The 27616-nt window shown below is 41.8% G+C and overlaps 3 protein-coding genes across 3 annotated transcripts; 1 reads left to right on the top strand and 2 right to left on the bottom strand.

Moving 5' to 3' along the window:
• Positions 1-148: 148 nt before the first annotated feature.
• LOC310662599 (olfactory receptor 11G2-like) lies at positions 149-2658 on the top strand (the record flags this gene model as incomplete). The annotated part of the gene is made up of 2 exons (XM_083409545.1): positions 149-1075; positions 2617-2658. The coding sequence occupies 2 exons, from the start codon at positions 149-151 to the stop codon at positions 2656-2658; spliced, it is 969 nt and encodes a 322-aa protein (XP_083265671.1).
• Positions 2659-3920: 1262 nt separating this feature from the next.
• Positions 3921-27414, bottom strand: LOC310662597 (olfactory receptor 11H6-like; the record flags this gene model as incomplete). The annotated part of the gene is made up of 3 exons (XM_083409543.1): positions 3921-4683; positions 25395-25609; positions 27328-27414. The coding sequence occupies 3 exons, from the start codon at positions 27412-27414 to the stop codon at positions 3921-3923; spliced, it is 1065 nt and encodes a 354-aa protein (XP_083265669.1).
• Positions 14401-21901, bottom strand: LOC310662598 (vomeronasal type-2 receptor 26-like; the record flags this gene model as incomplete). Its single annotated transcript, XM_083409544.1, has 5 exons — positions 14401-15302; positions 16400-16526; positions 16644-16871; positions 17405-18262; positions 21611-21901. The coding sequence occupies 5 exons, from the start codon at positions 21899-21901 to the stop codon at positions 14401-14403; spliced, it is 2406 nt and encodes an 801-aa protein (XP_083265670.1).
• Positions 27415-27616: the final 202 nt, after the last annotated feature.

The raw sequence follows: 27616 nt of genomic DNA, 5'->3' as shown, positions 1-27616 counted from the left end.
CCATGTTTACTTTTTATAATCAACTGTGATCTGAAAGAGAAGTTGGAAGCATCACTTTTCCTTACTTTTCCTCTGTCTTTCAGTGGTAACAGAGAGACAAGAAGACAGGCATAACCTCTATGCGGTTTACAGTGATCATTGATTCCAGATGGAGATGGACAATACGACTTCTGTCCAAGAATTCATTTTGCTGGGATTTGGAATTGGACAGCACAAACGGTTCCTGCTCCTCATTTTTTTCACCATTCTCTACATGCTCACTTTGGCAGAGAACATCACCATTATCACACTGGTGTTTCTAGACAACCACTTGGCTCAACTTCCCATGTATATTCTCCTGAGCAACTTCTCCTGGCTAGAGATGTGCTACGTATCCACCACTGTGCCTCGCATGCTTTTTGACCTAGCTTCCCCTCATGGGGTCATTTCTTTCCACGAGTGCTTCCTCCAGTTCTACATTTTCTTTTCACTTGGTTGTACTGAATGCTTCTTCCTCTCAACCATGGCCTTGGACCGGTACTTGGCTATCTGCTGCCCACTACGCTACCCACACATAATGTCCCCACACTTCTGCTACACTCTGGTAGCTCTATGTTGGGTTGTTGGTTTCCTGTGGTACCTTGTCCCAGCAGTTTTGATCTCTCTGCTGTCCTTCTGTGGATCTAATATCATTGACCACTTCTTGTGCGATCCTGGACCAATTCTGGCCCTGGCATGCCCTCCACTTGGAAATGCTCCCCTCTTCAGCCAGATTTGCCTCAATGGTCTGATTATAGGTAATGTCTCCTTTGTTGTGCTGTCCTACAGCACTGTAATTCTCACCCTGATGAAAACCTCTGGCCAAGGTAATCGTAGGAAGGCCTTCTCAACCATATCATTCCACATTGTGGTGGTCACACTTTTCTATGGCTCGGTTGCAGGGATGTACTTGATTCCAGGTGGAGATAGCCAGTCAGAGGTCACCAAGGCAGTGACCCTCTTCTACACAGCCATCACACCCTTTCTCAACCCTTTGATCTACTGCTTGAGGAATGATCAGGTGAAAGAGGCAGTGGGCAGGTTGCTGAGGAGAAAGGTGAGGTCACTGGGGAGAAAGCAAATAACTTAAAAGTGTTGAGAGAAGGCAACAACAACAAAGCAAAGCACCCAAGTATGTACAGCTGATATGTACAGAGCTGGATAGAGAGAAGAAACTTTCTCTGCTTATGTGTTTTGCACAGCACACCAAAACAACCTAAGGTATGATAAGAAATCAGGAATGAGTTCATAGTTACCTGATGACCACATTCCCCAACAAGGCAGTTCAGTTCTTAGCTTTAAGAAGAAACTCCAAACCATTTGTTGGGATTTTTCACAATTTGTCTGATGGCCAGTTGCTAAATTATAATGAAATGAATCTCACCACCCTTGATAACATCAGGGTTGTGGAAGCCTATTCAGACCAAAGGCTGTGTTGCTTTCTTGTCAAGCTTCCAGAGGAGCACATGGGAGTGGGAAGGCAGGGTGAAAGCAGGCAGAGCACTGAATGTGAATTCTAGCTTTGTATTGTGGGTTAGTTTCCATACACATTCACACAACCTTCTCTGTTTTCCAGCTAAACAAGCAGGAGGCACCAGCTAAGTTCAAGGAGATATTCCATCAAGGGAAAAACACTTGGGGTGTGAAGCAGGGTTAGTGAGAGTGTGACTTGGGAAGAGGAGTGTGACTGAGGACCCCCACCCTCCATTTGGAGTAAATTCTAATTATTTTCACTTTAATAACAAAAAAATATGTCATTGTAAAATGATGATTTTTGGTACATATCTCCCAGGGGGGCTTATGGAAACAGTGAGGATGTTGGCATAAAGCAGACAGGGTCACTGATTTTCTTAACAGGTGCAACAGGAAGCACAGATAGACACTTTGCATCATCCTAGTGAGCTGTTATTGGATGAGAAAACCTCTGTCAATTTCTAGTTATTATCACTTATGTTTAGTCTTTGTTCCAAATCTGTGTATACTGTGATTTGTGGTGGGTGGGTGTTTTGCAGAGTCTCTTTTATTTGTATAAAGGGTAAAGTGATGCCACACTAAGAATAGGCCTGGTATTGATTGTCCCTTGAATAAATCTTTTTGGTGGGTTAACTGTTCTGGAATGGCTATAAGCCTATATAGATACAGTGGTACCTCGGGTTACAGACACTTCAGGTTACAGATGCTTCAGGTTACAGACTCTGCTAACCCAGAAATAGTACCTCGGGTTAAGAAATTTGCTTCAGGATGAGAACAGAAATTGCGCAGCAGCGGTGCAGCAGCAGCGGGAGGCCCCATTAGCTAAAGTGGTACCTCAGGTTAAGAACAGTTTCAGGTTAAGAAAGGACTTCAAGAACGAATTAAGTTCTTAACCCGAGGTACCACTGTATAAACATACACACAAACACACACATATCCAAGCTTAGGTCTTTCATTGTTGTGAAGTGATCCATCTGGCTGCAATATAAGCATGAATGGTTTAAAATTGTGTATATTGTGTAATATTTTGCAATTTTTCTTAATAAAAGAAATCATTTGAAATTGTGCTCATTGTATATTTATAGATTTGGATTACATTTTAAAATGTTTCTTTGTTGTAAACAGCTTCAAGATCTGCAGACATCAAGTGATCATAAGGTGGACTGACTAAATAAATAAATAAATAAATAAATAAATAAATAAATGTATGTTACTAATTCGTTAGATTTAATACCCATGTTAATGTAGCCAAGTACTCTTTTCTATTTGCTCTATATCTTTAGATGACCTCAAGAAGTGCTTTCATACACTGTAGATGTTAAACAGCACAGAACATAAGAACTTAACTGGATCAGTCCAGGGGCCCATGTAGACTAGCATCCTCTTCTCACGGACCAAGCAGATGCCTATGTGTAAACACACAAGCAATTCACCCCACCGGTGTCTTCCAGCAACACAACAATGTAGGGAGACTGTAGCCACAATGTCTAGCACCCATTAATAACATTATTATGATTTTTAGTAGTATTTTAAATTTGTATACTGCCCTTCATCTCAGGCACACCAAGTTGGGCACAACATGGGGGGGCAGGCATTCCACATACATGATGTCATATGTGTGATGTATCCTCCCGGTCCGGCCAGGCCTGCTGGGATGGGCAGGTGTCCTTTTGAAGATCGCCAGAGTGCAAATCTCTACAGAAGTTTTAACTTCAGTGCATGCATGCAAACATTACATGTTATGCACATTAAACTTTAACCTTTACCCCCTGCCCCCCATCCTACCTCTTGTTCTGGAGGGAGCTTTTATCCTCCCCCCACCCTCTAAGTTTTATATACTTTGCCAATTATCCAGATACCTCCCTTTTGTTCATTGGGGTGGGTGTGATTTGGTTACAAAACAATTGGCACAGTCCATCCCAAGTTCAGCACTTGAAGGAATCATATTCAAAGCAAGACTGAAGGTAGAGAATGTTTCGAGTTGTGCTAATTAACATTATATGCACTTTTTTAATAATCAGGCAGCGGTAAAAGAAAATGATGGGCTTTATTTAAACCAGCTGGCATTCTCTTTCTCTCCCTCCTGCTTGGTCTCTGTACTGTTTGTGCTGAGCCACTTGCTGGTAGCTGCTTCCTTAATCTGTGCTTTCCCTCTGGGGCACTAAGTTTCTGTCTTAACCCTCTTGCTTTGTGACACATTCAGGAAATACCATTTTTGAACATTCCCTTAAGTAAAACAAAGACAAAAACAAAACCATGCTAGTATAAACTGGCCAATGCATCATACTTCTAGCAGCAAGAATTTCATGTAAAAAAAATAATATTACAGAAATGTGATACACCCATCTGCTATAATAAGTGCAACAGCCCATCCTACCACATTTTTTATTGTGGAAGGCTGGTGTTCTGCTTCACCTTTTTTTACACTATCAATACTCTCCAGTGGACCAACATTTCTCCATTCTCTTCAACAACTTGCCTGCTGCCTCTTTGATCTTATCATTCCTCAGACAGTAGATCAGTGGGTTGAGGACAGGTGTGACAGCAGCATAAAAGACTGTTGCTGCCTTTGTGACCTCTGAGTTGCTTTCTTCGCCTGGAGCAGCTAAGTATACCCCTGCCACAGAACCATAAAAAATCGACACCACCATTAGGTGGAAGAATATGGTGGAGAAAGCCTTCTTACGACTTCCTTGGCTAGAGGTTTTCATCAGAGAGAGAATCACTGCACCATAGGACAGGATGACACACAATAAGTTACCCAAAATCACAGTATTCACAAATATCTGATAGATAAAAGGAGCATTTCCTAGTGGGGGGCAGGCCAGAGACATAAGTGGCCCAGGGTCACACAACAAATGGTCAATGATGTTTGGTCCACAGAAGGACATCCTGGAGATCAAAGTCACTGGGACAATGTTCCACAGGAAGCCAAGGATCCAACAGGTAGCCATCAGGGCATAGCAGGCATTCTGGGACATAATTTGTGGGTAACGCAGTGGGTGGCATATGGCTAAATACCGATCCAAAGCCATGGCAGAGAGGAAGAAGTCCTCAGTGCAACCAAGAGAAAAAAAGATGTAGAACTGGAGGAAGCAAGCCTGGAAAGAGATCTTTCCATGAAGGTTTATTAGGTCAAAGAGCATGCGAGGTATAGTGGTGCTCACATAGCATATCTCCAGCCAGGAGAAGCTGCCCAGAAGGAGATACATGGGAAGTCGTGACAAGTGGGAGTCTAGAAAGACCAAGGTGATAATGGTCATGTTCTCAGCCAAAGTCAGCACATAAAAAGCGGTCAAAAAAATGAGGAGCAGCAAATGCTTCTTTGGCCCACCTCCAAATCCTAGCAAAATGAATTCTGTGACATCAGTCCCATTGGCCATCTCCATCTGCAATCACAAAGCAGAAACACAGTCACATACCAAGAGTGAGTATCATCTCCCTGTCTGCCTGTAGACTCAGCAAGCTTATCATTTGAGTATAGTGTGTGCTGAGGGAATAAATCCTTACGCTGAGAGGAAAACACTACTACAAACCAATGTCTCCCTCTCTGCTTTCATTGAAAAGCAAAGACTAACCAGGCATGCTGCTTTTAAGGAGGGCAGCAGAATATTCTGCCTCCTTCATTTTAGATTACATATACTGTACTTATTCTTGAGATTGCATATCAGTTATGAGGCATAACAAGTAATTGTGTTGCATCCATTTAATTTATATTTATTTATTGAGGGGGAAATCATAGGCCACTTAATCAGAAGATTCTCATAATTATGAACATAAAGTAGTCAATAGCACATAGATAAAGACTTAAAGACAGATATACAGGTAGGTAGTAAATTATAGCTGAATTATACCTCTTAGGACCAAAATATGTAAAGTTTCAGAAGAATATAGGAAGCTGCCTTATAACAAGTTGGGCCATTGGTCCTTTTTCCTCAAAATGGTCCACACTGATGGGCAGCAGCTTCTGAGGTTTCCAGTGAGGTGCCCCAGAGATACTCTGTATGCAAAGCAGTTGGTCTACCATTGAACTATGGCCCTTCCCAAGTATTCTAAACCTTTTATAGCCTTTTATAGCCGTCTTTTTAGCTGTTTTTTTTAGCTGTTTTTATTAGACTTTTAAATCATTTTACCTCTGTTAGAAGTTTTAATCGTTTTACTTCTAGGGTTGGCCAATATACGTATCAACAAGGATATTCAAACCTTCTGCTGATTAGTAACGCCGCCCTGAAGATTGGGTTACGCTGAGCAGTGGAGGAGGAGTAGCAGAGGAGTTGCGGCCATAAAAGATAAGTTCTCTTTTGTCTCCGTTTACCTCTACTTTGAACCTCCGTAGTCAGTGAGACAGCGACAAATGGGTCATGGCAAGCGACCAAGATCTGCTGAGAAAGGTTGTTCACCTCCAAGAGCAAAGCAGTCAAAGCTTGAATCTCCCCCACCATCTACTAACAATAACAGCAAAACGGAGCAAGTAACTGTTTCTGCGGTCGAAACATACAACCGCTTCTGGCCTCTGTATGATCAAGGAGAGTTGGAAAAGCTAGCTGATTCAGCGGGGGATGGAAGCCATAGGGAAGCCCTCCCCCCTGACACCTTAATTACCCCTCCGTCACTGAAACGGGAAGCATTAGGGCAAACAGCCCATGATTTAGTACCTGATCAAATACAACTGGTAATCAGGACTTTAAGCTTCATTTTCAAGGAATTGGAGGGGATTTCTTTGTCATTGAACAAACTTTCACGGGCCCTTCTGGCTCATCTACCTTCCTCAACTGAGCTATCTAATTTGCATCAACCTCCTGTGCAGCTTGTAAGTGCCTTAAAGAGACAACTTGACCAGAAATCTCTCCTTAAGGACCTAAGAGGCAGGCTGCCACTGCTCCAAAGGAATAAGCAATCTTTGATTTTTCAACCTAACAAAATATGTTTATCCATTTTTTCCCGTGACGCCCCCAGTCTTAGGTGGAATAACCTGAGGATGGCTAAAGGGTACCTTCGTGATTTGTTAAATATTCCTTTTTTCCAGATAGATCTTATATCTGTAGCACCCCTAAACGCCACGCCCTGGCCAAGGAAATTTATGCTCTCCTTCCAGTCTGCAAGGATCCCACATCTTCTTGCAAGACAAAAAGATCGACTGGCACCCTGGGAGATTGTAACAACAAGAGTCTTTAAGGACATGAGTGTTAAACCTCTTTTTGCCAACATCTCAACTGGCAATGAGCGCTCATTCCCTTCTTCTGTTCCTATAATAACGGGAAAAACACCTAGCCGGGTATCCCCTGTTCCACCTGCGACCCCAAGTGCCCATCTAGTTACGTTGAGGAATGATCCAACTGCAAGCGGAGATTGGAATATCCCTGAAGAGAGAAATCTTATCTCCTCTTATGGAAAACTCCCTTCAGAAGAACAGCAGGCTATTCTCGATAGATTGGATCTACTCAAACAAAGACTTCTATCGCAAGGGGACCCCTCTATACCGATGAGAGAGGAGAGCAGGCGCTCCACGTCCCACATGGTGTCTCCATCAAATGCCCTGACAATTTCTCAACCTGTTACCTTGTTACCCCCTACTGATCGGAATCAGCAGTCACCTGTTGACCTACAACACCATTCTACCGTGGAGGAAGTCGATAAACTCAATACTCCCATCTCAGTCCTTATGCCCAATCAAAATATGGAAGTTGATGACTCCTTTGCCTCAATGCCTGAGCTAGAATCTACCCTGCCTGAAGATCACCAGGAAATGACTATACATGCACCATCCTCACGTTCATGTCCTTTAATACATCTGCGTGATAATTCCTCCCCATCTGCGCAGCAACTACAAGTGATGGCTGGAACACCTCTTAGCGCTACCCTGGTTAAGACTGATAATTCTGACGGATCTACTAGTGTAGCCCATCAAAGACTTGTTACTACTCACCTCAATGAACAGCATCCGACCTCACCAACTTTGCCTAATTCTTCCTTCCCGGCAAAGCCCTTCCTGCCCGTTAATGTTACCAAATCATCGATACAATTAACACGGAAGAAGACCTTATCCGCACAAACTAAAATTACCGATTTCCTTATGGGTCCTCGTTCTACCTCCAAGAACCCATTAAACAACTCAAAGTGACAATTACCGGGACAGCACAAGGACTCGACATTATCAATACTTAGCTGGAACATTGCTGGTTGGAGAACCAAAAAATCAGACCCCGAATTCAGGAAGTACATAAATTCATTTAAAATCATTCTATTCCAAGAAACATGGGATGAGGAAGAAATTACCATAGACGGCTTTGATCTTCTAACACTTCCGGCCTCCCCTTCTTTGAAAGGTGGTCGCCCCAAAGGGGGCCTTTTGATTGGGATTTCACTCCAACTTCGCGCCAAATTCACTCTGGTACGGGCTTCCCCGCCTTTTGCTTTATCTGGACTGATCACAGAAGGGAAGTCCTCATTACTAATTACTAATGTTTATCTCCCCCCCGAAGGCTCAGCGCCTGATCTTGATTGGAGATGGGAATCATTTGAAAATCACCTACTGTCATGTCATACTAAATGCCCTAACTCGTACTCCTTAATTGGGGGAGACTTTAATGCTCGTATTGCCACAAATTGGGACTTACTAACCAAGTCCAAATGGTGGACTCCCCCATGTTTGGACAATTTTGACTTGGAACATGCCAGAATTAGAACTTCAAAGGACAACAGAGTAAACAAAGCAGGAGTGACCCTTTACCAAATGGCCATTCGCCTGAATCTAGTATTTTTGAACGGCACCTTCCCCCCCGATATACCGGGGGAGTTCACTCACCTGGGACTAACATCTAACAGTGTTATCGATTACTTCTTGATCTCCGCAAATCTGGCCGTCAATGTACTTTCCTTCCAAGTTGAAAACCAACATTTCAGTGATCACCTCCCAATAGTGACCACTCTGTCATTGTTCCGGTGCCAGAATGACAATAAACACTCAGTCCTTCTGGAAACCTCATCATCGATCAAAATAAGAGGGATCAAATGGTCGGAGGCTGTGGCCCAAAAATATCAGGTTTTCTTCCATAGGGAAATCAACGCCTACTTACCTCAAATAACTACTGATTTACAAGATTCCAATTCGGTCTTGAAACTTTTTAACCTTCTTATAACAGACCTTACCACTTTTTTTACATCACCTCCTCAAAAGGTGAAAGTGGCGCATTGCAGTGCTGGGGCCCCCTGGTTTAACATCTCTTGCAAACAAGCAAGATCCCTTCTTCGTTCCATCTATAATGAATACAAAAACTCTAATGCTCAGGCTCTACCATCTTCCTATTTACAAGCCAAAAGAGCATACAAACAGACTTTAAAGCTGGCCAAACGCGAGTGGTATCAAAAACGTTGGCGAGCCTTGATTGCGGCCTCGAGATCCCGCAGACCACAGGAATTTTGGGCTCTGATAAACAAAAGAGGAAGGAAGTACCCACTGACGATTATCCCTGCGCCCACATGGGAACAATTCCTGAGTAAATATTTCTCCTTGGCAGAGGAATCCAACTCATCCACGGAACTACGAGCCGACCATCTACCTCTGTGGCCCTCCACTGACCCGGACCTGATAATGGACTTGATATTAGATCTGAAAACGGGCAAAGCCCCCGGGCCGGATTTAGTCCCTGCTGAGGTTATTGTTGCGCAACCAAGGTGGTGGGCTGAAATTCTGGCCAAAGTTTTTGATGCAATTAATTCTACGGGGCTTATCCCTAGGTCATGGAAGGAGGCCGTGATCGTGCCAGTCCATAAAAAGGGTCCCCCTGCTGACCCGGAGAACTATCGGAACATCAACCTTTTGTCTATCATCGGGAAAATTTATGCAAAATTTTTGCTGTCCAAGCTGTCCCATTGGGCAAACGACTCAAATTTGATTGGCCATGAGCAAGCGGGCTTTAGGAACAATTACTCGACCTCTGACCATATGGTAATCATGTATCATCTTGCCAGAAAATATTCTGCCCCGAGTCGGGGGCGCCTATGTGTCGCTTTTATAGACCTAAAGGCTGCCTTCGACAGTATCCCAAGAAATTGCCTATGGAAGAAATTAGAGAGATGGGGCATAGACAGAAGGCTGTTATGGCTTATAACCCAATTACACCATGGGTCGTCGGCTAGAGTGAGACTCACACCGGCGGGAAACCTATCCAACGAGGTCCCAATAAATAGAGGTGTGCGCCAAGGCTGCATTTTGGCCCCACTCCTCTTCAACCTGTTTATTAGCGATATGAAGCTCTCTCTGAACGAGTCTCAAGCCAACATTCATGCCCCCCGCCTAGCTGATTTTCGCTGCCCTTTGCTCCTATATGCCGACGATGCAGCGATCCTTTCCTACTCTAGAGTTGGTTTATGCAGAGCTCTAAAGATTTTTGCGGCTTATTGCAAACTTAACCATCTGACAATTAATCATGGGAAATCTAAAGTCCTGGTCTTTTCCAGGTCTCGGAAAACTTACAGCTGGAAGTTAGATGGAGTCCAATTAGAACAGGTTTTCAAATTTAAATACCTGGGAGTCTTTTTTCATTACAATCTAAGCTGGAAGCCACAGATACAGTATTTACTAAACAAAGGGAAAACAATACTTAATACTCTACTCCAATTTCTTGCGGCCGACGGAGCCTCTCACATCCCTTCTGCATTGAAGGTATACCACGCAAAAGTGGTTTCCACCCTCTGTTATGCTGCCCCGCTCTGGGCCCCAGGGTCCAATTTAACATCACTGGGGACATTGCAGAATCAGTTTCTCCGTCGCCTTCTGAAACTCCCCATGTGTGTGAGCAACGCAGCCATACGTCTGGAGTTAAGGATTGCATCATTGGAGACTGTCATCTGGAAGCGAGTCTTTGGCTATTGGCTGTCCAGCTGGTATAGGCTTCCCGACCATTACCTTTTTCAGTGCCTCTGGCGAGACGTCTTTGTCAATCCGTGGGTAGGAAAAATCCATACCAAACTTCTGAGCATCGGAATTTCCCCAGCGGACTCCTTAAAGATGAACTTACGCTCAGCCAAAAGCCTTATTGAGCAAAGATTAGCGGACATTGAAAATCAACACAACCTCGCCAGGGGTGGGGGTGTCTGCTCCCCCAGGTATCACGGAATAACCCCACCACTTGGCCTTCCATCATACATGTCATCTCTTTCATCAGTACCACACCGACGTGCATTTATTCGTGCAAGGTTCAATGTCTTTCCATCGAACCTGCTGAACCACAGATTTTCCAAGGGTTTGGTGTCTCCGCTATGCGTGTGTGACGGGGAAACTGTTGAATCTCTATCACATATAATGTTCAACTGTCCCCTACATAGCATAGCCAGGGCTAAATTCCTGGGACCTGCTTTACTGCGCTTGGTTGGCAGGCCTGCTGAGTCACACGCCGCACTGCTTTTGCAGGATACAGATCCTTCTGTAACTCTGCAGGTGGCGAGATTTCTGAATGCGGTTATCTCACACTCAAAAACCACCAAACAACAACAACAACATCAAAACTAATTGGACTGTTATGATGAGAGTGCATGTCGGAGTCCGACTTCAGTTTTCCTTTTCTGTGATCCGTCCCTTGGAGCTCTCCTGGCCCTAAGCTGTCACTTGGCTCTGCTCAATGACCCATCCTTGCATCGTGGTGTTCACCTTCTGTTGTCGGATATATCTGTTTTTATGTCCCTGTGTTTTTATGTTTGTACATATTTTATGGGCTAATAGCCGTAAATATTATAATAAAAAAAAAAAAAAAAAAAAAAAAAAAAAAAAAATGGCCCTTCCCAAGTATTCTAAACTTACCTATGACTGCTGAAATGTGCATCACCATATCATTATCAGATTGGTATGTGAGAACATGGAATATCTAAATGGCACTTCCCAGATTATGTTGGACTCTCCACTCCCATCAGCTCCAGCCAAGATAACCAATGGTCCAGGATCATGAGAGTTGTAGTCCATCATCATCTGAAGTGCATCCTGTTGACTACCTATGTTCTTATTTCTTTGAAACATCCTTTTAGTCCATAGGAGTGGACTTCCTTAAGCATCTGTTGTCATCAACATAGTCATTTCTTTTTATGTGTGTAGGAATCTAGTGCTAGTGTATTGTTTGTTTGTTTGTTTGTTTATGTATTATGTATTTTGTGTTCTTATTTTGTATTTTTTGTTGTTGTGAACCATCCCGATTTAGTAAGAAATCAGGGGTGGACAAGTTTTAGCACTCTGTATGCTGTTGGATAACAATTCTGAGGAATTCATCTGAGAGCCCTGTACTTGTTTCTCTCTCCCTCCCTCCCTCCCTCTGAGACCCTCTTGCATTATGATGATGATGATGTTGTCAATGATGTTGTTGTTGCTGCTGCTGCTGTCATTGTTCTGTAAACTTCTCTGGGATCTTTTTTAGATTATGAGTATGGTAAAGTAAAGGTAAAGGGACCCCTGACCATTAGGTCCAGTCATGACTGACTCTGGGGTTGCGGCGCTCATCTCGCTTTATTGGCCAAGGGAGCCAGTGTACAAATGTTATAAATAGATAAGTAAGTAAGTAAAGATATTTCTCTCCTACTTTCCTTTTTCTCTCAGATGATGCTCCATATTGGTGTGTCAACATTTCCTTGCCCATAATCTTTCTGAATAGGGCTACCCATTGAAATACATCCCCTCTGGTCTCTTACCACAGTCTCCTTTGCCTTGTTAAAGGTATCAATTTATGTACCTCAGTAGCATGTAAGGAGTCAATCCCTCCAGCAGAAGGCTCACCACCTTGGCTGTGTCGGAGTTCACAGATTGTGCAAAAGAAATATATAGTTGTTTCCTGTGTCGTTTAGAAGGAGATGGTAGACTTGTCTGTGGACTAACGCTTGAATGCTGCTGTTAAATATTCAGCAGCCCTTGGAGATGTGTCTCTAAGGAATGTTCTCATTATCCACTAAAACAAACTCTCTTTTGGGATGGAACATCTTCATTTGCTATAGTGAAACATGGGTAATTCCACACAGGCAATTGTCTGTTATTTTGAGTTGAAGACACCCAACCGTTCAGGGTGGTAAAAACAAAAGGGGATTGTGAGGAGCTCCAAAAGAGTCTTTTCCCACTGCATAAATGTGCATTAAATTGAGGAGGGGCAGAAATGTAACTCAGTGTAAATAAGAGTAAAGTGATGCACATGGGACCAAAAATCCTAACTTCACATACACACTAATTAGGTGTGAACTGGCATGGAAAGAGATGCTGGCTTAATAGTAGAAAGCTTGGTGAAATTGTGGAGCCATGTGTGGCAGCTGTGAATTAATTTCATGTTAGGGATCGTTGGGAAAGGGGTTGAAAATAAAACTGTCAATTTCTTGAAGATTTGCAGTACCTAATCTTAAGCGGCGTAGACAGTCTGCTCATTTACATAATATTCTTTTGAACCAGCAAGCTTCGGGTTCCATAATTTAAAATGGAAGATGGTAGAGTTTGAGATTTTCTACAATCATTCCCTTAACAAAAAACAACAACAGCCATGAACTAATAATAATAATAAATTTTTATTTATATCCCGCCCTCCCCAGCCAAAGCCGGACTCAGGGCGGCTAACAACAATCAAATAATCCAACATCCTAAAAATATTTCATTATAAAAATTAATTAAAATCAAATTGATGGCAACCGTTAAGCAAAATTCTGTGCAGGCTGCCAGAGGAGGGAGTCAGGCTGCGCCCTGACCAAAGGCCTGGTGGAACAGCTCTGTCTTGCAGGCCCTGCGGAAAGATGTCAGGTCCCACAGGGCACTAGTCTCTTGTGACAGAGCGTTCCACCAGATTGGAGCCGCAGCCGAGAAAGCCCTGGCTCTAGTTGAGGCCAGCCTATCCTCTCTATACTGGGACGCGGGTGGCACTGTGGGTAAAACCTCAGTGCCTAGGACTTGCCGATCGCATGGTCGGCGGTTCGAATCCCCGCGGCAGGGTGAGCTCCCGTCTTTCAGTCCCAGCTCCTGCCCACCTAGCAGTTCGAAAGCACCCCTAAGTGCAAGTAGATAGATAGGTACCGCTTTAAAAAGCGGGAAGGTAAACGGCGTTTCCGTGTGCTGCGCTGGTGCTGGCTCACCAGAGCAGCTTCGTCACGCTGGCCACGTGACCCGGAAGTGTCTCCGGACAGCGCTGGCCCCTGGCCTCTTAAGTGAGATGGGCGCACAACCCTAGAGTCGGACACGACTGGCCCGTACGGGCAGGGGTACCTTTACCTTTACCTTTAACCTCTCTGTGGCCTGGGACCTTCAGGCATAACCAACCTTTTTGAAGTCAGATTTGATGGTATAGAAAGAATGGAAGGCAAAACTGCTACCTCTTGATGCACCCCTACTCCCACTAGCTAAACATTTCTCATTCTGCAGAGCAAGTAGATCATGCTCATTCACCAGATTGGAATCAATGGGGTTTACAATTAAAGGATTTTTTAAATAAAAAAAAACTAAAAAAAAACCCTTACAGCTCCAGAAATTAACTTTATATTGGGTGACATACCCTGCAGCTGGCTATAGATTTACCAGGTCATTCACTTTCTAAAACAATCAAGTATATCACCTCAGGCACCATGCAACCGAAATAGTTTTGAATAACTTCAAAGATCCAAGCCTCTAGGGAAGGACATTGTTTTTCAAATATTCAAAATTGGCAGAAAAATCCAAACAGTGATTTAGACCTCTATTCCAATTAAAATATAACATGATGGTGGCAATTGAATATGATAATGAACAAGACAGTTGCGTCAATTCTTTATTTTTCTAAGCTGCTGCCTTTTGTTCAGTTCAGTCAAATATCAAATATCAAATATCAGTCAAATATCAAATATCTGTCAAATATGGCAAATATCCCATTGGTTTATCACAGCTGATTTAAGATGTATAAGGGCTACATAATGTTAGATATGTCAATCCTTTCTTCTTCTTAATTGCTCCCTGCTGTTCAGCTGAGGCCTCACCAGAATAATATAACACTTTGGGGAAAATATACAGCTTAGTAAACCAGCACTGGAGGCTAAGATGGAGAAGATCTCCACAGCCACCATATATTTTCCTCTTGTGCTCAGATAGGTGGGAACAAAGGACAGCCACACACTGCAAAATACCAGCATGCTGAAGGTGATGAACTTGGCTTCATTGAAACTGTCTGGTAACTTTCTAGCCAGGAAGGCTACAGTGAAGCTGACAATGGCTAGCAAGCCCATAAAGCCCAAGACACAGTAGAACATGGTGACTGAGCCTTCATTACATTGCAGAACAATTTCTTTAGTCACAGAGTGCATATCAAAATCTGGGAATGGGGAAGACATTGCCAGCCATACACAACAAAGAACAGCTTGAATCAGGGAGCAGGAAAGAACAATGGAGGTGGCTTGTTGTTTCCCCACCCATTTCCTCATCCTGGAACCTGGTTTGGTGACCCTGAAAGCAAGGACCACAATGATTGTCTTGGCCAACACACAAGAAACTGCCACTGAAAAGATGATGCCAAATGCTGTTTGTCGAAGGAGACACGTCACTTTCTCAGGTTGACCGATGAATAGCAAAGCACAAAGGAAGGCGAGAAAGAGGGAGGTGAGGAGAGTATAGGTGAGGTTCCGGTTGTTGGCTCTAACTATGGGAGTGTCTCTGTGTTTAATAAAGACCCAAAGCACCAAAGTTGTGGTGAAAGAAAGGGAAAGAGCAAGAACTGCCAAAGCAATCCCCAAAGGTTCTCCATAAGACAAGAAACTGATGTCCTTTGGCATGCATGAATCCCGTTCCATGTTTGGGTAATGATCTTGTGGGCACTGAAGGCATTCATCCATGTCTGAAAACAAACAACAAACAGCATGATCAGGTTTCTATATGTTGCAGCAGAATTTGTGTTGTTGTGATGTAGTAATATGAAATATCAGACTTACAAATGTCGAACTTTCATTGGCTAGAAATAGATTGAATCATAGAATCATAGAGTTGGAAGAGACCACAAGGGCCATCGAGTCCAACCCCCTGCCAAGCAGGAAACACCATCAGAGCACCCCTGACATATGGTTGTCAAGCCTCTGCTTAAAGATCTGCTTAAAGATCCCTAAGTAGATTAAATAATGTTTAAATAGATCCCTAAAAAGATTGTGTTGCACATTTATAGATGTGCAAAATTCAATATATAGTTATACTCCCATCCACATATGGGTCCAATCACTTTTTTTAAATATACAGCAGAGTTTTCCAAACTGTGTGTTGTGACACTTTAGTGTGTCAGCTGCAGTGTGTAGGTGTGTCAAGTGAATGCTCCACACACTCCTCCTGAGGTTGGAAACGAAGCGGGCAGATCATAAGATATGTTGTGTCCCCATACATTTCATTATTAGAATTTATGTATGTGTCTCTATATCTTATAAGGGGTTAGTTTAATCTCCAGTTTGCTAGTAAAACTGAATTCCTGTGTCACGAAATGATGATGCATGTCTAAAGTGTGCCAACAATATGAAAAGCTTGAAAAGCTCTGATATAACAATACAAATTTATAATTCTTTCTTTTTTCTATTTTCCATGACTTCTCACCAGATCATTCTTTGGACATTGAACATGCTCAGTCCCTTTGTGTTTTTTCTTTAAAAGAAAAGGGTTTGTCAAAAAGAATTGTGTTCCAATTCTGCAATCATGCTTTTTTCCAAAATAAACATTATACCTCCTTCTTCTGAATGAGTGGTGGTCTGTTTTTCTCTCCTCCCTGTTTGGTGTACATAATGACCAGCTCTGAATGCTTGGGACTGCTATTGCTAAGTTTATCAGGCTGTATCCTCATATGAGGAACCATAAACTTTACTGAATTCTGAGGAATGTTCTCAATTTAAGGGAAATGAATGTCTGAATACCTGAATGACAGTACATTTGATAGTCTGTGTACATGATGTCTCTTACCCATCTGGTTGGAAAACTTCCCTTGTGGACACAGAATGCAATCATAGCAGCAAAATGGTTCCCCTTCCTTCTTTGCTTTATGGTAACCCAAAGGGCATTTATCATTACAAACAGAAAGGGGCTGTACCTGTCCATAAATGAAAGAAGAGAAGGTTTTCTCTTTTGCAAGCTTGTATATCAACATTGGGAACTGTGAATAACTCTGGAAGTAATAGATATGGTACAAAATATGAATGGACCTCACCTGGTTGAAACTGGTGGGCCACACAAAGTCTTCATCCCAAATCCTCAACACTTCTTCTTGGGGAGCCATGGAGTCTATATTTCCCACTTTGATTCTCTGAAAGGACTGATTTGGAAATGTGATCCAGTTTATAATATCAAATCCAGCTTCTAGCTCTCCATTTTCATTGAAGGAAACCTTTTCCCCTACAGTATTATTAAATACTATTCTCTTAACAAAGTGGTTAAGCTAAAGAAAGAGGGGATAAAGAAAAAAAGTCAATGGATATCTCAAAGGCTGTGGATCATTCCCACTTTATTCCAAACTCTTGAAAAACTTTTTGCCTTGAGGTAGTAATTAGTAAAGCAATCTTAACCCTGCAGGGCAGCAGCAGGATATGACAGGGAGGAATAGCCACCACTGCATCCACAGCCATATCACTCACACCTGCTGTGGTGGAAGGCAGGGACAACAATACTCTACACCATGCTCATCATCATGTCTTTTTGGAATTTACACAGATTTTCAATTATTTTAATAATCATTTGAATCTGGTGAGACCTTGGGCTTCAGCAAATTCATGAAGGAAGCAGGAAATCTATTGCTAGTATTCAATGCTGCTTTATACATTCTCAGGAAACAGAGACATCATGCATCTGAAAACCAGGCCCTAGGGGAAAACAGTGGGAGAATACTATTGCTATCTGGTTGGCTGGTAAAGGAAGGCTTTGTACTGATCGAGCGGGATCCTTCCTTTGTTCTTGGTGTATTCGGGACATTACCTTCCATAATTCTTGATGCTGAAGCTTTACTCCTCCATCTACTATCATTCTGCCTTTGTATCTAGATGAATCCATGGCCTGCAATGCATGTGCTATTGCAAAGGCAGCTGTGTAGACACTGTAGCTGTGGCCAGTCATGCTCATTTCAAAAACAGATGCAGGAAGAGTCTCCAACTTCTCCTCTCCACTGCAGATTTCTTCATTCTGTAGGTCTACCATAGCTCTGGGGAACAGACACCCAAATGCCTGCTCCCAGAAAACCCTAACGAAGCCATCTTCCTTCTCTGAAATGGGGTTTCTCATCAGAAGAAATTTCTGGAATCCTAAAACTTCACTGGAGTGAACAGCAAAGGATATAGCACCATGTAGGAAGTCTATGTCCCAATCTCTTTGAAGAGGAATGGAAGTGAACTCCATCTCAGCTGTCATTATCCAGACTTTACCATTTCTCTTTGTTGATATATGCTCATATGCTGAAACCTTAGAAAATATCCTCAGGATGAGCATGGTCTCTATTTCACCATGAATGACCAATGCAATGACAGTGCTGTTCATAATGATTTCAGTCTTCTCAATTACATCTCCCACCATATCATCAATAGTACTGGAAAAAGACACTTTGAGAAGTCTTACTATGAAATCAAAACAGATACCTTTCTGGGCAAACATGGGGATAATATTCTGTTCAAACCTCTCTCCATTGTCATCGTGCTGAGAAATTATTCCAATCCATGTCCACTTGAAATATAGCAGTATGTGGAGAATTGTCTCATATTGAAGCTTCAAATTTGGGAACATTTGGAGATAGAAAGCAGCTTGGGTTTTCTTATCTATCACCACAGGAGAGCCATATATGATCTAAAGGAAATTTAAAAAGTTAAGAAGTGAAGAGACCTGTAGTGGCCAGCAGAGTAGGACAAGTATGCTCAGAGATTCCGTGATGTTCTGGAAAGGTGAGTAGCAGGGTGAAGCAGCAGTAAGATTTGTGCAGTGCAGATACACTGATGAAGTCAATATGACACTCCCACCTGCCTCCCCACCTGAAACATTGCAATGACTCAGGTTCAGGGAGGTTAGGTGAGCACTCTGCTGGTTGCTACTGGTTGTTACTTCAGCAGCCCACAGAGTGTGGACCTAGAGTTTAGCAAATACTTTAATATTTTCATTTTTTATATTATCACATACCGTCCAGCTATTTAATATTTACTTTAATGTATGCATGGCGGGTGAGTTCAGGTGGGAAGTGGTGCCAGGTCCCAATGAGAATTGAGAGCATCTTTGAATTGGAGTCTATGTCAGATGTCAAAACAGAAGTTGCAAATTTAAGCAGTGCCTTTTGCAAATGAGGGAAGAGTTTGCCCTGTGCTTTGTCCCTATCAGATGACAAAATTTCCCCCTATGCTCTCTTTGGGACATGGGTGGCACTGTGGTCTAAAGCACTGAGCCTAGGGCTGGCTGATCGGAAGGTCAGAGATTCGAATCTCCGCAACTGAGTGAGCTCCTGTTGCTCAGTCCCAGCGCCTGCCAACTTAGCAGTTCAAAAGCATGTCAAAGCAGCTTAGTCATGCTGGCCACATGACCCGGAAGAACCGTTTGTGCACAAATGCCGGCTCCCTCGGCCAGTAAAGCGAGATAAGCACCGCAACCCCAGAGTCGTTTGTGACTGGACTTAGCTGTCAGGGGTCTTTTACCTTTTTTTTTCCAAAATGCTTTCTTTATGGAATTAGTTTTGCCATGATTTAAATCCTCTTCTATATTCCAAGCTCTTGAATGGTGCATATTAATGTACAACAAACTGTCTGAGGGGGGAAAGAGTTTATTCTCCTTTTCTCTCCTCCTTAATTTAAATCTAGTACATCTAGCCTTTGGCTAAGAGGCTCTGACCCCTGTTTTTATAACTGATTTCATCAATTTAAATGGAATTGTTCATCTTCTTAAGGATTTATTTGTTCTTGCATACAAATGCATCAAACGTCATAACTATGAGTCTCCTATTCCTATAATCTTATATGGAGAAATGGGGTAGGAACAATGTACACAAACTGGCCAAGAAGGGGGAGAAACCTGAACACAGAGAGATCACTTCTGCAACAGTGATGGTGGAAGCAGTTAATGACAAAGAACAAAGTCCACACGCCTCTTTATTTACAGAGTGGGGGAAAGCCTTTAATGCTGTTAAAAATCATCTACAAAAATAAGTCAGAAAACACACACAAAAAATAGAAATAACTCCAAATGAAGCTACAGAACTGAGTGTGGGGGGAAATCTAATCTTTCTAAAATGTAAGAGGAGAATTTAAATTTAATATTCTGAGACACTACAGAAGATACAGCAGGAATTTTTTTAAATAAATAAATAAATAAATCTTACTAACATGATGGGCAAGAAAAATGCTAGAAGTCCTCATAGCAGTCAAACATAGAGATTGTTCATTGCAAGCAAAAAATGCAGTATTTTCCCATCATATTATTATTATTTGCTTTGAGAAAATTCTCATTAAGGACAAATTCATGAAAACAGTGGCCAATAGGTAATCAAACAGGAATGCTGCTGCTGCAAGAGAGAGAAAGGCAGGCCCTGAACTTTGCTACAGAGAAATTACAGACACCTCAAATACATTATTATTGGGGCAAATATTATTGGGGCTTAGGAAGAAGAAGAAGAAGAAGAAGAAGAAGAAGAAGAAGAAGAAGAAGAAGAAGAAGAAGAAGAAGAAACAAAAACTTGTGAAGCCACTCAGTGTTGTATGTTGGAAGTCACCCTCTTCTAAGAAATGTAAACCTCACATCTGGCAAATGAGAGAAGAGCCCAGAAACATCGATCCATTGCATTAAAATTCTTTCTCCTTATCTCTCATCAATTTAAATATTAGCTTTCTTAAATTCCAAAACCTAAAAAGTAAGTGTTTGTCCTCATTGTTCTTATTCAATTAGCAACTTTTGGTTGATAGGTTAGTTATAATAAAAAGTTATTTATATAATAGAGTTAATTCCTCATGCAATCCATAGAAATAATATGATTTACTTCCAATATGCCGAGGAAGTGTAGTTCATAATTTTTCATATATTATTCACTTTCTCTTCTTCAAGTTAGTGTTGTACCTTTGCAGGCTAAAACACAATTCAATTGTCGTGTTACAGGATTCCAGGACTCTGCTTAAGGTCCTTTGCACATTGTTCATTATTAATGTTCTCTTTTATTTTTTGCATGCTTAGAACCCTGACTGGGCACAACTTTACTGAAAGCAATATATTTGCTGATCATCTGGATAATCCTTTTTTACTATATGTTGGGATTTGCTATTAATTTGATAGTGTTGCATGAAAGATCTCATTTTCAGTTATATATTTTATATGTCTGAGTTTTTCCAAGGTAATACCTTAAAATGTTAAAGGTTTTGGCAATCAAATTGAATACATCTTAACTGTGGGATCTTATGTACACTGGTACCTTGGGTTACAGACGCTTCAGGTTACAGACTCTGCTAACCCAGAAATAGTACCTCGGGTTACGAACTTTGCTTCAGGATGAGAACAGAAATTGTGCTCCAGAGGTGCAGCGGCAGTTGGAGGCCCCATTAGCTAAGGTGGTGCTTCAGGTTAAGAACAGTTTCAGGTTAAGAACGAACCTCCAGAATGAATTAAGTACTTAACCCGGGGTACCACTGTACAAGCACACAGCATCTTGAATTAGATAAAGGTAAAGGTACCCCTGCCCGTACGGGCCAGTCGTGTCCGACTCTAGGGTTGTGCGCCCATCTCACTTAAGAGGCCGGGGGGGCAGCGCTGTCCGGAGACACTTCCGGGGTCACGTGGCCAGTGTGACGAAGCTGCTCTGGCGAGCCAGCACCAGCACAGCACATGGAAACGCCGTTTACCTTCCCGCTGTAAATACCTATTTATCTACCTATTTATCTACTTGCACTTAAGAGTGCTTTGAAACTGCTAGGTGGACAGGAGCTGGGACTGAAAGACGGGAGCTAACCCCGCTGCGGGGATTCGAACCGCCGAATGTGGACAGTGACGTTGCACTCATGTCCTGCTTGTGGACTTTCTCAAGGTATTTTGTTGGCCTCTTTGAATAAAGAATTCATGGCTACATAGGTTTCTGGCCTGATTCAGTAGGACTTTTCATATAGTCTTACTTCTGGAAGCCTCACTTGCAAATACAACTGTTAAAAGGAAAACCTTTACAAGTCTGCATACCTGAGGAATTTTATAGATGCACAGGGTATCTGCCATGTAGAGACAGACTTCAGAGATAGGTCCCCCAATGATTGCTCCTGGATTGTTCTGACTATCACATTTGTAGTTGGGGGTGAATCTGTCCATTGTAGAGAAAAGTTCCAATGATGCTTGATAGGTCCATCTTGTGTCAAAGTAGCTATTATAGATGTGAAAGCCCAAGGTGACGTTAGGTAAAATCTGGGGATTTTCATTGATCTCTTTTAAAGCAAATATCAAGGCCAGGCTATGCTGATAGATCTGGGTCATCATCCTGTAATTAGAGTTACTTGCACTGTGAGAGTGGATTTTTTTTCAGAATGTGACATATGCTTCTCTTCAGTTAAATGCATTATTACTGAATACATTATAGTATAATGGTTCTGATCTAGATAAGCATTATGAAATATTGTCACATGCATCTGTACTTTTATATTTTCTTTTCACCTGCACAATTCTGATACAGTATTCTGGGTCTGGATCTTTGAAATTTCCAGGTGTTGGAGGACTTTAATTACATAAACTGAAAAAAGTAACCCAATTTTCTTGATTTCAATTGCTTTAGTTGACTATGACCCGTAGAGTTGCTGTTCAAAATGGGATCAGATAGAAATCAAATGAAATGAAATACAACTTAGGAAACCAAGAAGCTGACATATTCTCTACATTGGCTGTCTGTGGATCTTTGACGTTTCTATTAAAGAAACTTTCCCTGCCCTATCTCAAGATGCCAGGCATTGAAAAAGTGACCTCCTGTGTACCATGATGCTCTACCTTTGAATGACAGCAATTTCCACTTATCAATACTTTCTCAGAAAATATGACCATATTAAAGTAACAATCCAGAGAAAGCAGTAAACATAGTTGCTCAAAAATAAAAAGGACCAAAATTTAAAAATTAATCCTCAACCCCAATCACAGCTCTCACAGTTCCTTCACTACAACCTGGAAATTCTTAAATACTTAACGCTCCTAAGCAGAAAACAGTAGGGTCATCAAAATGCTGAAGGGTAATGTGGCATAGCTAGGACAGATATATGACATTATAAAGGAACTTTTTTAAAAAGAAAAACAACAAAGCCTTACACAGTGCCTTCAAAGATGTCATTAGAAGGCAGTTCTCTGAAATCGATTGGAATCGAAAATCTATATATCTGAGCTATAATGCTGGCAATGATGAAGTCTCCTGGTTGATAAAACTTGTGAAGAATAGGAAGAGAGTTGCTGACACTGCATTTGTATGCCACCAGAGGCAAAAAGAACAGGACTGCCAGTGGCAGTAGCTTCTGTGAAAGAATTCCTTCTCTACACCCATTCTGTTGCCTCCACATTATACCTAACTGGGTTCTGGGCTGAGTCCCACAGCCTGATTTGAGTGACCGCACACAGGATGGTATGTGGCTCAGACTATGCCTTCTAAAATGTCCATGATCTGATTTACAAAGCCCTCAGACCAAACTGGATGGGGGATAGTTATTGAATCCTTGTATCTTGTAGTTTTCGTCATGGTTACTACAGCTGCCTTGAGACTGGAAGTAGTAGTAGCATGTAATCACAATTAATTAGATAATTATAAGTGAGATAATCACCTATTCAGAATTACAATTTCTGCGAGACATTGCAGAATAATCCATGTATCTCCCTGGATAGCAAGAGATATTGAGGCATCTACTGATTCACATAAAGAAGGCCTTCTGTATAATGAAATATTCAGAAGAAAAGAGTACCACAGAAAAAGTTTGCATTTGTCTTAAAAGTGGACATGTTATTCATCCATTCATTTATATATATAATTGCATGGTTGAGTTCTCTTGGGTGGCAAGAGATACCAAGGTTCCTGCTGACTAACATCAAGAATGAAGGGTTTCTGTATAATAAGATATTCAGAACAGAGCATCACAAGAGAAGTCTGCATTTGACAGACATTTTATGCATTCATGTCTGTTCATTCATTTATATTATTGTCTTTTTAGCTGTTTTCAGAAAGAACAGGCAACAGGTGAGCATCATAGATCAGAACAGAGGAAGAAAATCTGAAAGCCCTGCTTTGACTTGCTATGGAACAGGCACCTAATATTTTACATGTTGTTGTTGTTAACGTTAAGTTACTGATTCTCATGGCTTTATTGGGTCCACAGAAGGACAACTTGGATATCAAAGACACTGGGATAAGAAATCAACAAAATCCAACAATCCAACAAGCAGCCACCAAGTCATAGCAGGCAACAAGGGTCATTTTTGGGGTGGGGGCCCTTCCACGTAGTTGGTACATATAAGTACATGTGGTGGGACTGCTCAAAGGAGGCTGAATTTTGGAATCAGGTATTCACTGAGGGCTCTTTAACAACCAAACAATTACCCAATAATTTCACCTGGCACTTTTGTATCTGTATGTGGCAACAGAATGAGATGTGAAAAATAAAGAACACACTTATTATCCCTTAACAGCAGTCTGGGGCTCTATTGTCAAATCCTGGAAGACCTTTAGTCATAATCATTTGGATTGTTGATATTCAAGGGTTTGTCAAGTTGCCCTTCTTGAACTAAAAGTATCTAAAAGGCAGAGTTCGACTTAATTTGGGGGGGGCATGATTATATTTTTATACAAATACTGAAGCACATGGTCACTCAGTGCCATTAGTATATGCAAATGGCTGGTTCATTTAAGGCTATATAGAACATTTAGTCTTAAAAATAATAGAATTCACAGCTGGAGAAAACTTTTATTTTTCTAAATCTTTATTATTTGAAAAGGAAATCTTTGTATGAATTAATTCTTTATCATCCCCTTGAAGCAATGTTGTATCTTTGTACTTTTGTCATTCCAGCCTGTGATGCATGATGGTTTAAATATTGGATTATTTGTTTATTTTTATTTTTTTTTGCTATGTTGCACTTTTAAAGTAACTAATCAATACAATTTTTGAAAACCAAAAAATAGAATATGAGTTTTATCTCTTTGGGTGACTGGTTGGTTCTTCCACTTCATTTTCTTCTCCCAACATCTTCACACCATCAGTGTTCTTCAGTTCACCACCATTTATTCATTCTGCTGAACAACTTCCTTGCTGCCTCTTTCATCTGATCATTCCTCAGACAGTAGACCAGGGGATTAAGGAAAGGTGTGATGGCAGTGTAAAAGAGTGCTGCTGCCTTTCTGACTTGGCTTTCTGAGTGGCTTTCTCCACCTAGATCAGCTAAGTATACCCCTGCTACAGAACCATAGAAAATAGTCACCACTACTAGGTGAAATGATACTGTGGAGAAAGCCTTCCTACAACTGCCTTGGTTAGCAGTTTTCATCAGAGTGAAAATCACAATGCTATAGGACAGCACGATGCAGGATAAGTTGATGAAAACCACCGTTTTCACAAAAATCTGATGGATGAAAGGAACATTTCCTAGTGGCGGGCAGGCCAGAGACAGAAGTGGCCCAGGATCACACAACAAATGGTCAATGACGTTTGGTCCACAGAAGGACAACTTGGAGATCAAACTCACTGGTATAATAAACCACAGAAAGCCAACAATCCAACAAGCAGCCACAAAGGTATTGCAGGCACTTTGGGACATAATTTGTGGGTAACGTAGTGGGTGGCATATTGCCAAGTACCGATCGAAAGCCATAGTTGAGAGAAAGAAACCTTCCATTCCACCAAGAGAGAAAAAGATGTAGAACTGGAGAAAACAAGCCTGGAAGGAAATTTTCCCATGACGGGTCACCAGATCGAAGAGCATGCGAGGTACAGTGGTGGATACGTAGCACATCTCCAGCCAGGAGAAGTTGCTCAGAAAGAAATACATGGGAATTCGTGACAAGTGGGTGTCTAGAACCACCAGTGTGATAATGATTATGTTCTCAGCCAAGGTGACCACATAAAGAACAGTCAAAAAAAGGAGCAATGACAAATGTTTCTTTTGCCCTCCTGCAAATCCCAGCAAAATGAATTCTGTGACATCGGTTCCATTGGCCAACTCCATCTGGAATTACAGAACAAAAACACCTTTCAAGAGCAGGTATCATTTGCCTGTTTGACTATAGGCTAAGCAGGTTTGCCCTTTAAGGGAGCGGTGTTAACGGAATAATTCATTTTCCTCCCCCAATGTGTGTTTTGGATCCTAGTGTTGGATTCAGACTTACAGTAAGTCAGGTTTATGCATGCAGAGTTATGTTCATAGGAAATGTCTTCAATTCACTGGTTATACTCTAAACAGAACAGAACCTATATATTATTACTCTTCAGAAGCAGCCCCTTTCTGGATTCTTTATTACACAATAGAGTTACGTGCTTTAAATATGCATTGGATGTGTTTTAAAAGTGTGGTCTGCACCTTTTCTAAATGTGCTTAGGAATCCAACTATGCATGTTCCTCTGCATTAAGTGGTGCTTACTTTGGAGCTGCAACGCTCTTAGTGAGACCTACTGAACTAAAGGGCTCATCCACACTTCTGCTGGTCCTGTGCCTAGAAAGCACAGGTCTGAGTGGTTTTGTGCTTGTCTCATGCTTTTTGGGCATGAGTCCTAGCAGTTTTGCCTTTGCCCAGGTTCTTTCCCTTGGAAAACCCACTCTTTAGCACTAAATCAGAGCAAATGTCAATCCATAGAAATCCTGATTGACATTTGATCCCATTCAGTGGTAAACTTCTGATTTTCCTGGGGGGAAATGGTAGACCAAGCAGAAGTGTGTGTGAGTCCAAGGTAGGGCTTCCTTCTGAGTAGACCTTTCTAAGACTCCAACCTATTGGATTGGGTGCAGTTGGAGGAAAAAAATGAGTGGTAACCACTCTACACTCATTGTTTTGTTTTCTTTCAGATTCCCGCTCTGCAAAAAAGCAAACCTTCAGTGATTGCTCCTGGTTGCTTTTGTAGATGTCAGAAAAACTGCTTTTTTTCTCTCTCTCTCCTGCCCCTCCACTTGCCTCTAAACCCCTTTTTGCCCCAACTGCTGCAACACTTTCTCCCCACCAGCTTTACCATGTGAAGAGCTCATCCATACAGTCATTTAATGTGAAAAGAAGAAGAAGAGGAGGAGGAGGAGGAGTTTGGATTTGGTATCCCGCTTTATCACTACCCAAAGGAGTCTCAAAGTGACTAACAATCTCATTTCCCTTCCTCCCCCACAACAAACACCCTGTGAGGTGAGTGAGGCTGAGAGACTTCAGAGACGTGTAACTAGTCCAAGATCACCCAGCAGCTGCATGTGGAGGAGCAGGGAATCGAACCCAGTTCACCAGATTACGAGTCCACTGCTCTTAACCACTACACCACACTGGCTCTCAATAGTACTCTTCCTGTACTTCCATTAATTCTCCATAGTCCATGTCACTCTATTCCAAATTCCTTCACGCTTCCCCTCCCTCAAACCAGATTTTCTTATACCAGAAAACATAAGAAGGTATGAGAAAATCTGAATTAAGGGAGGGGAAGAGTTTGGGAAGGCAGCAATGTAGATGAGGACATCATATGGACAATGGAGAATTAATGGACGTTTTTACTATCCATATTAAACAACAGTATGGATGAGCCAAGAGACATTCCTGTTTCTCCATCATATGATATGAAAACAACTACAAAGCTTTCTAAACCAGAATGAAGAAGCAGCAAATTCATGAAATATGAACAACTGTGAACTGGTATCAGACAAAGATCCCTGGAACAGCAAGTGAAGATGTTTATTATAGCAAATCGGATTCTTACCTTCACCAATTTTGGCACTGCACCCATGCAGACCCACCTCTCTTTCATTCTTACCTCAGTCTCCTTTGACTGATTCTTTGCCTCCATCGCATTCAAAACATTGAACCATCACCCTGAAGATATCTCATAAATGTTGTGTTTGTGTGCTCGCTGTCCTATGTGTGTTATAGTGGAACATGGAGGGAAGAAAAAGTGGGCCTGTTCACATATCACAGCTTTGATGCATCTGACACATATCTAATTGGTTCATGGGAATGAGTACCTCAATAACAATGTCATTAGTATCCAC

This window comes from Podarcis tiliguerta, assembly GCF_965153285.1.
Source record: "Podarcis tiliguerta genome assembly, chromosome: 13".
In the NCBI taxonomy this organism is placed as follows: Eukaryota; Metazoa; Chordata; class Lepidosauria; order Squamata; family Lacertidae; genus Podarcis; species Podarcis tiliguerta.
This window is presented reverse-complemented; position numbering and strand designations above follow the sequence as displayed.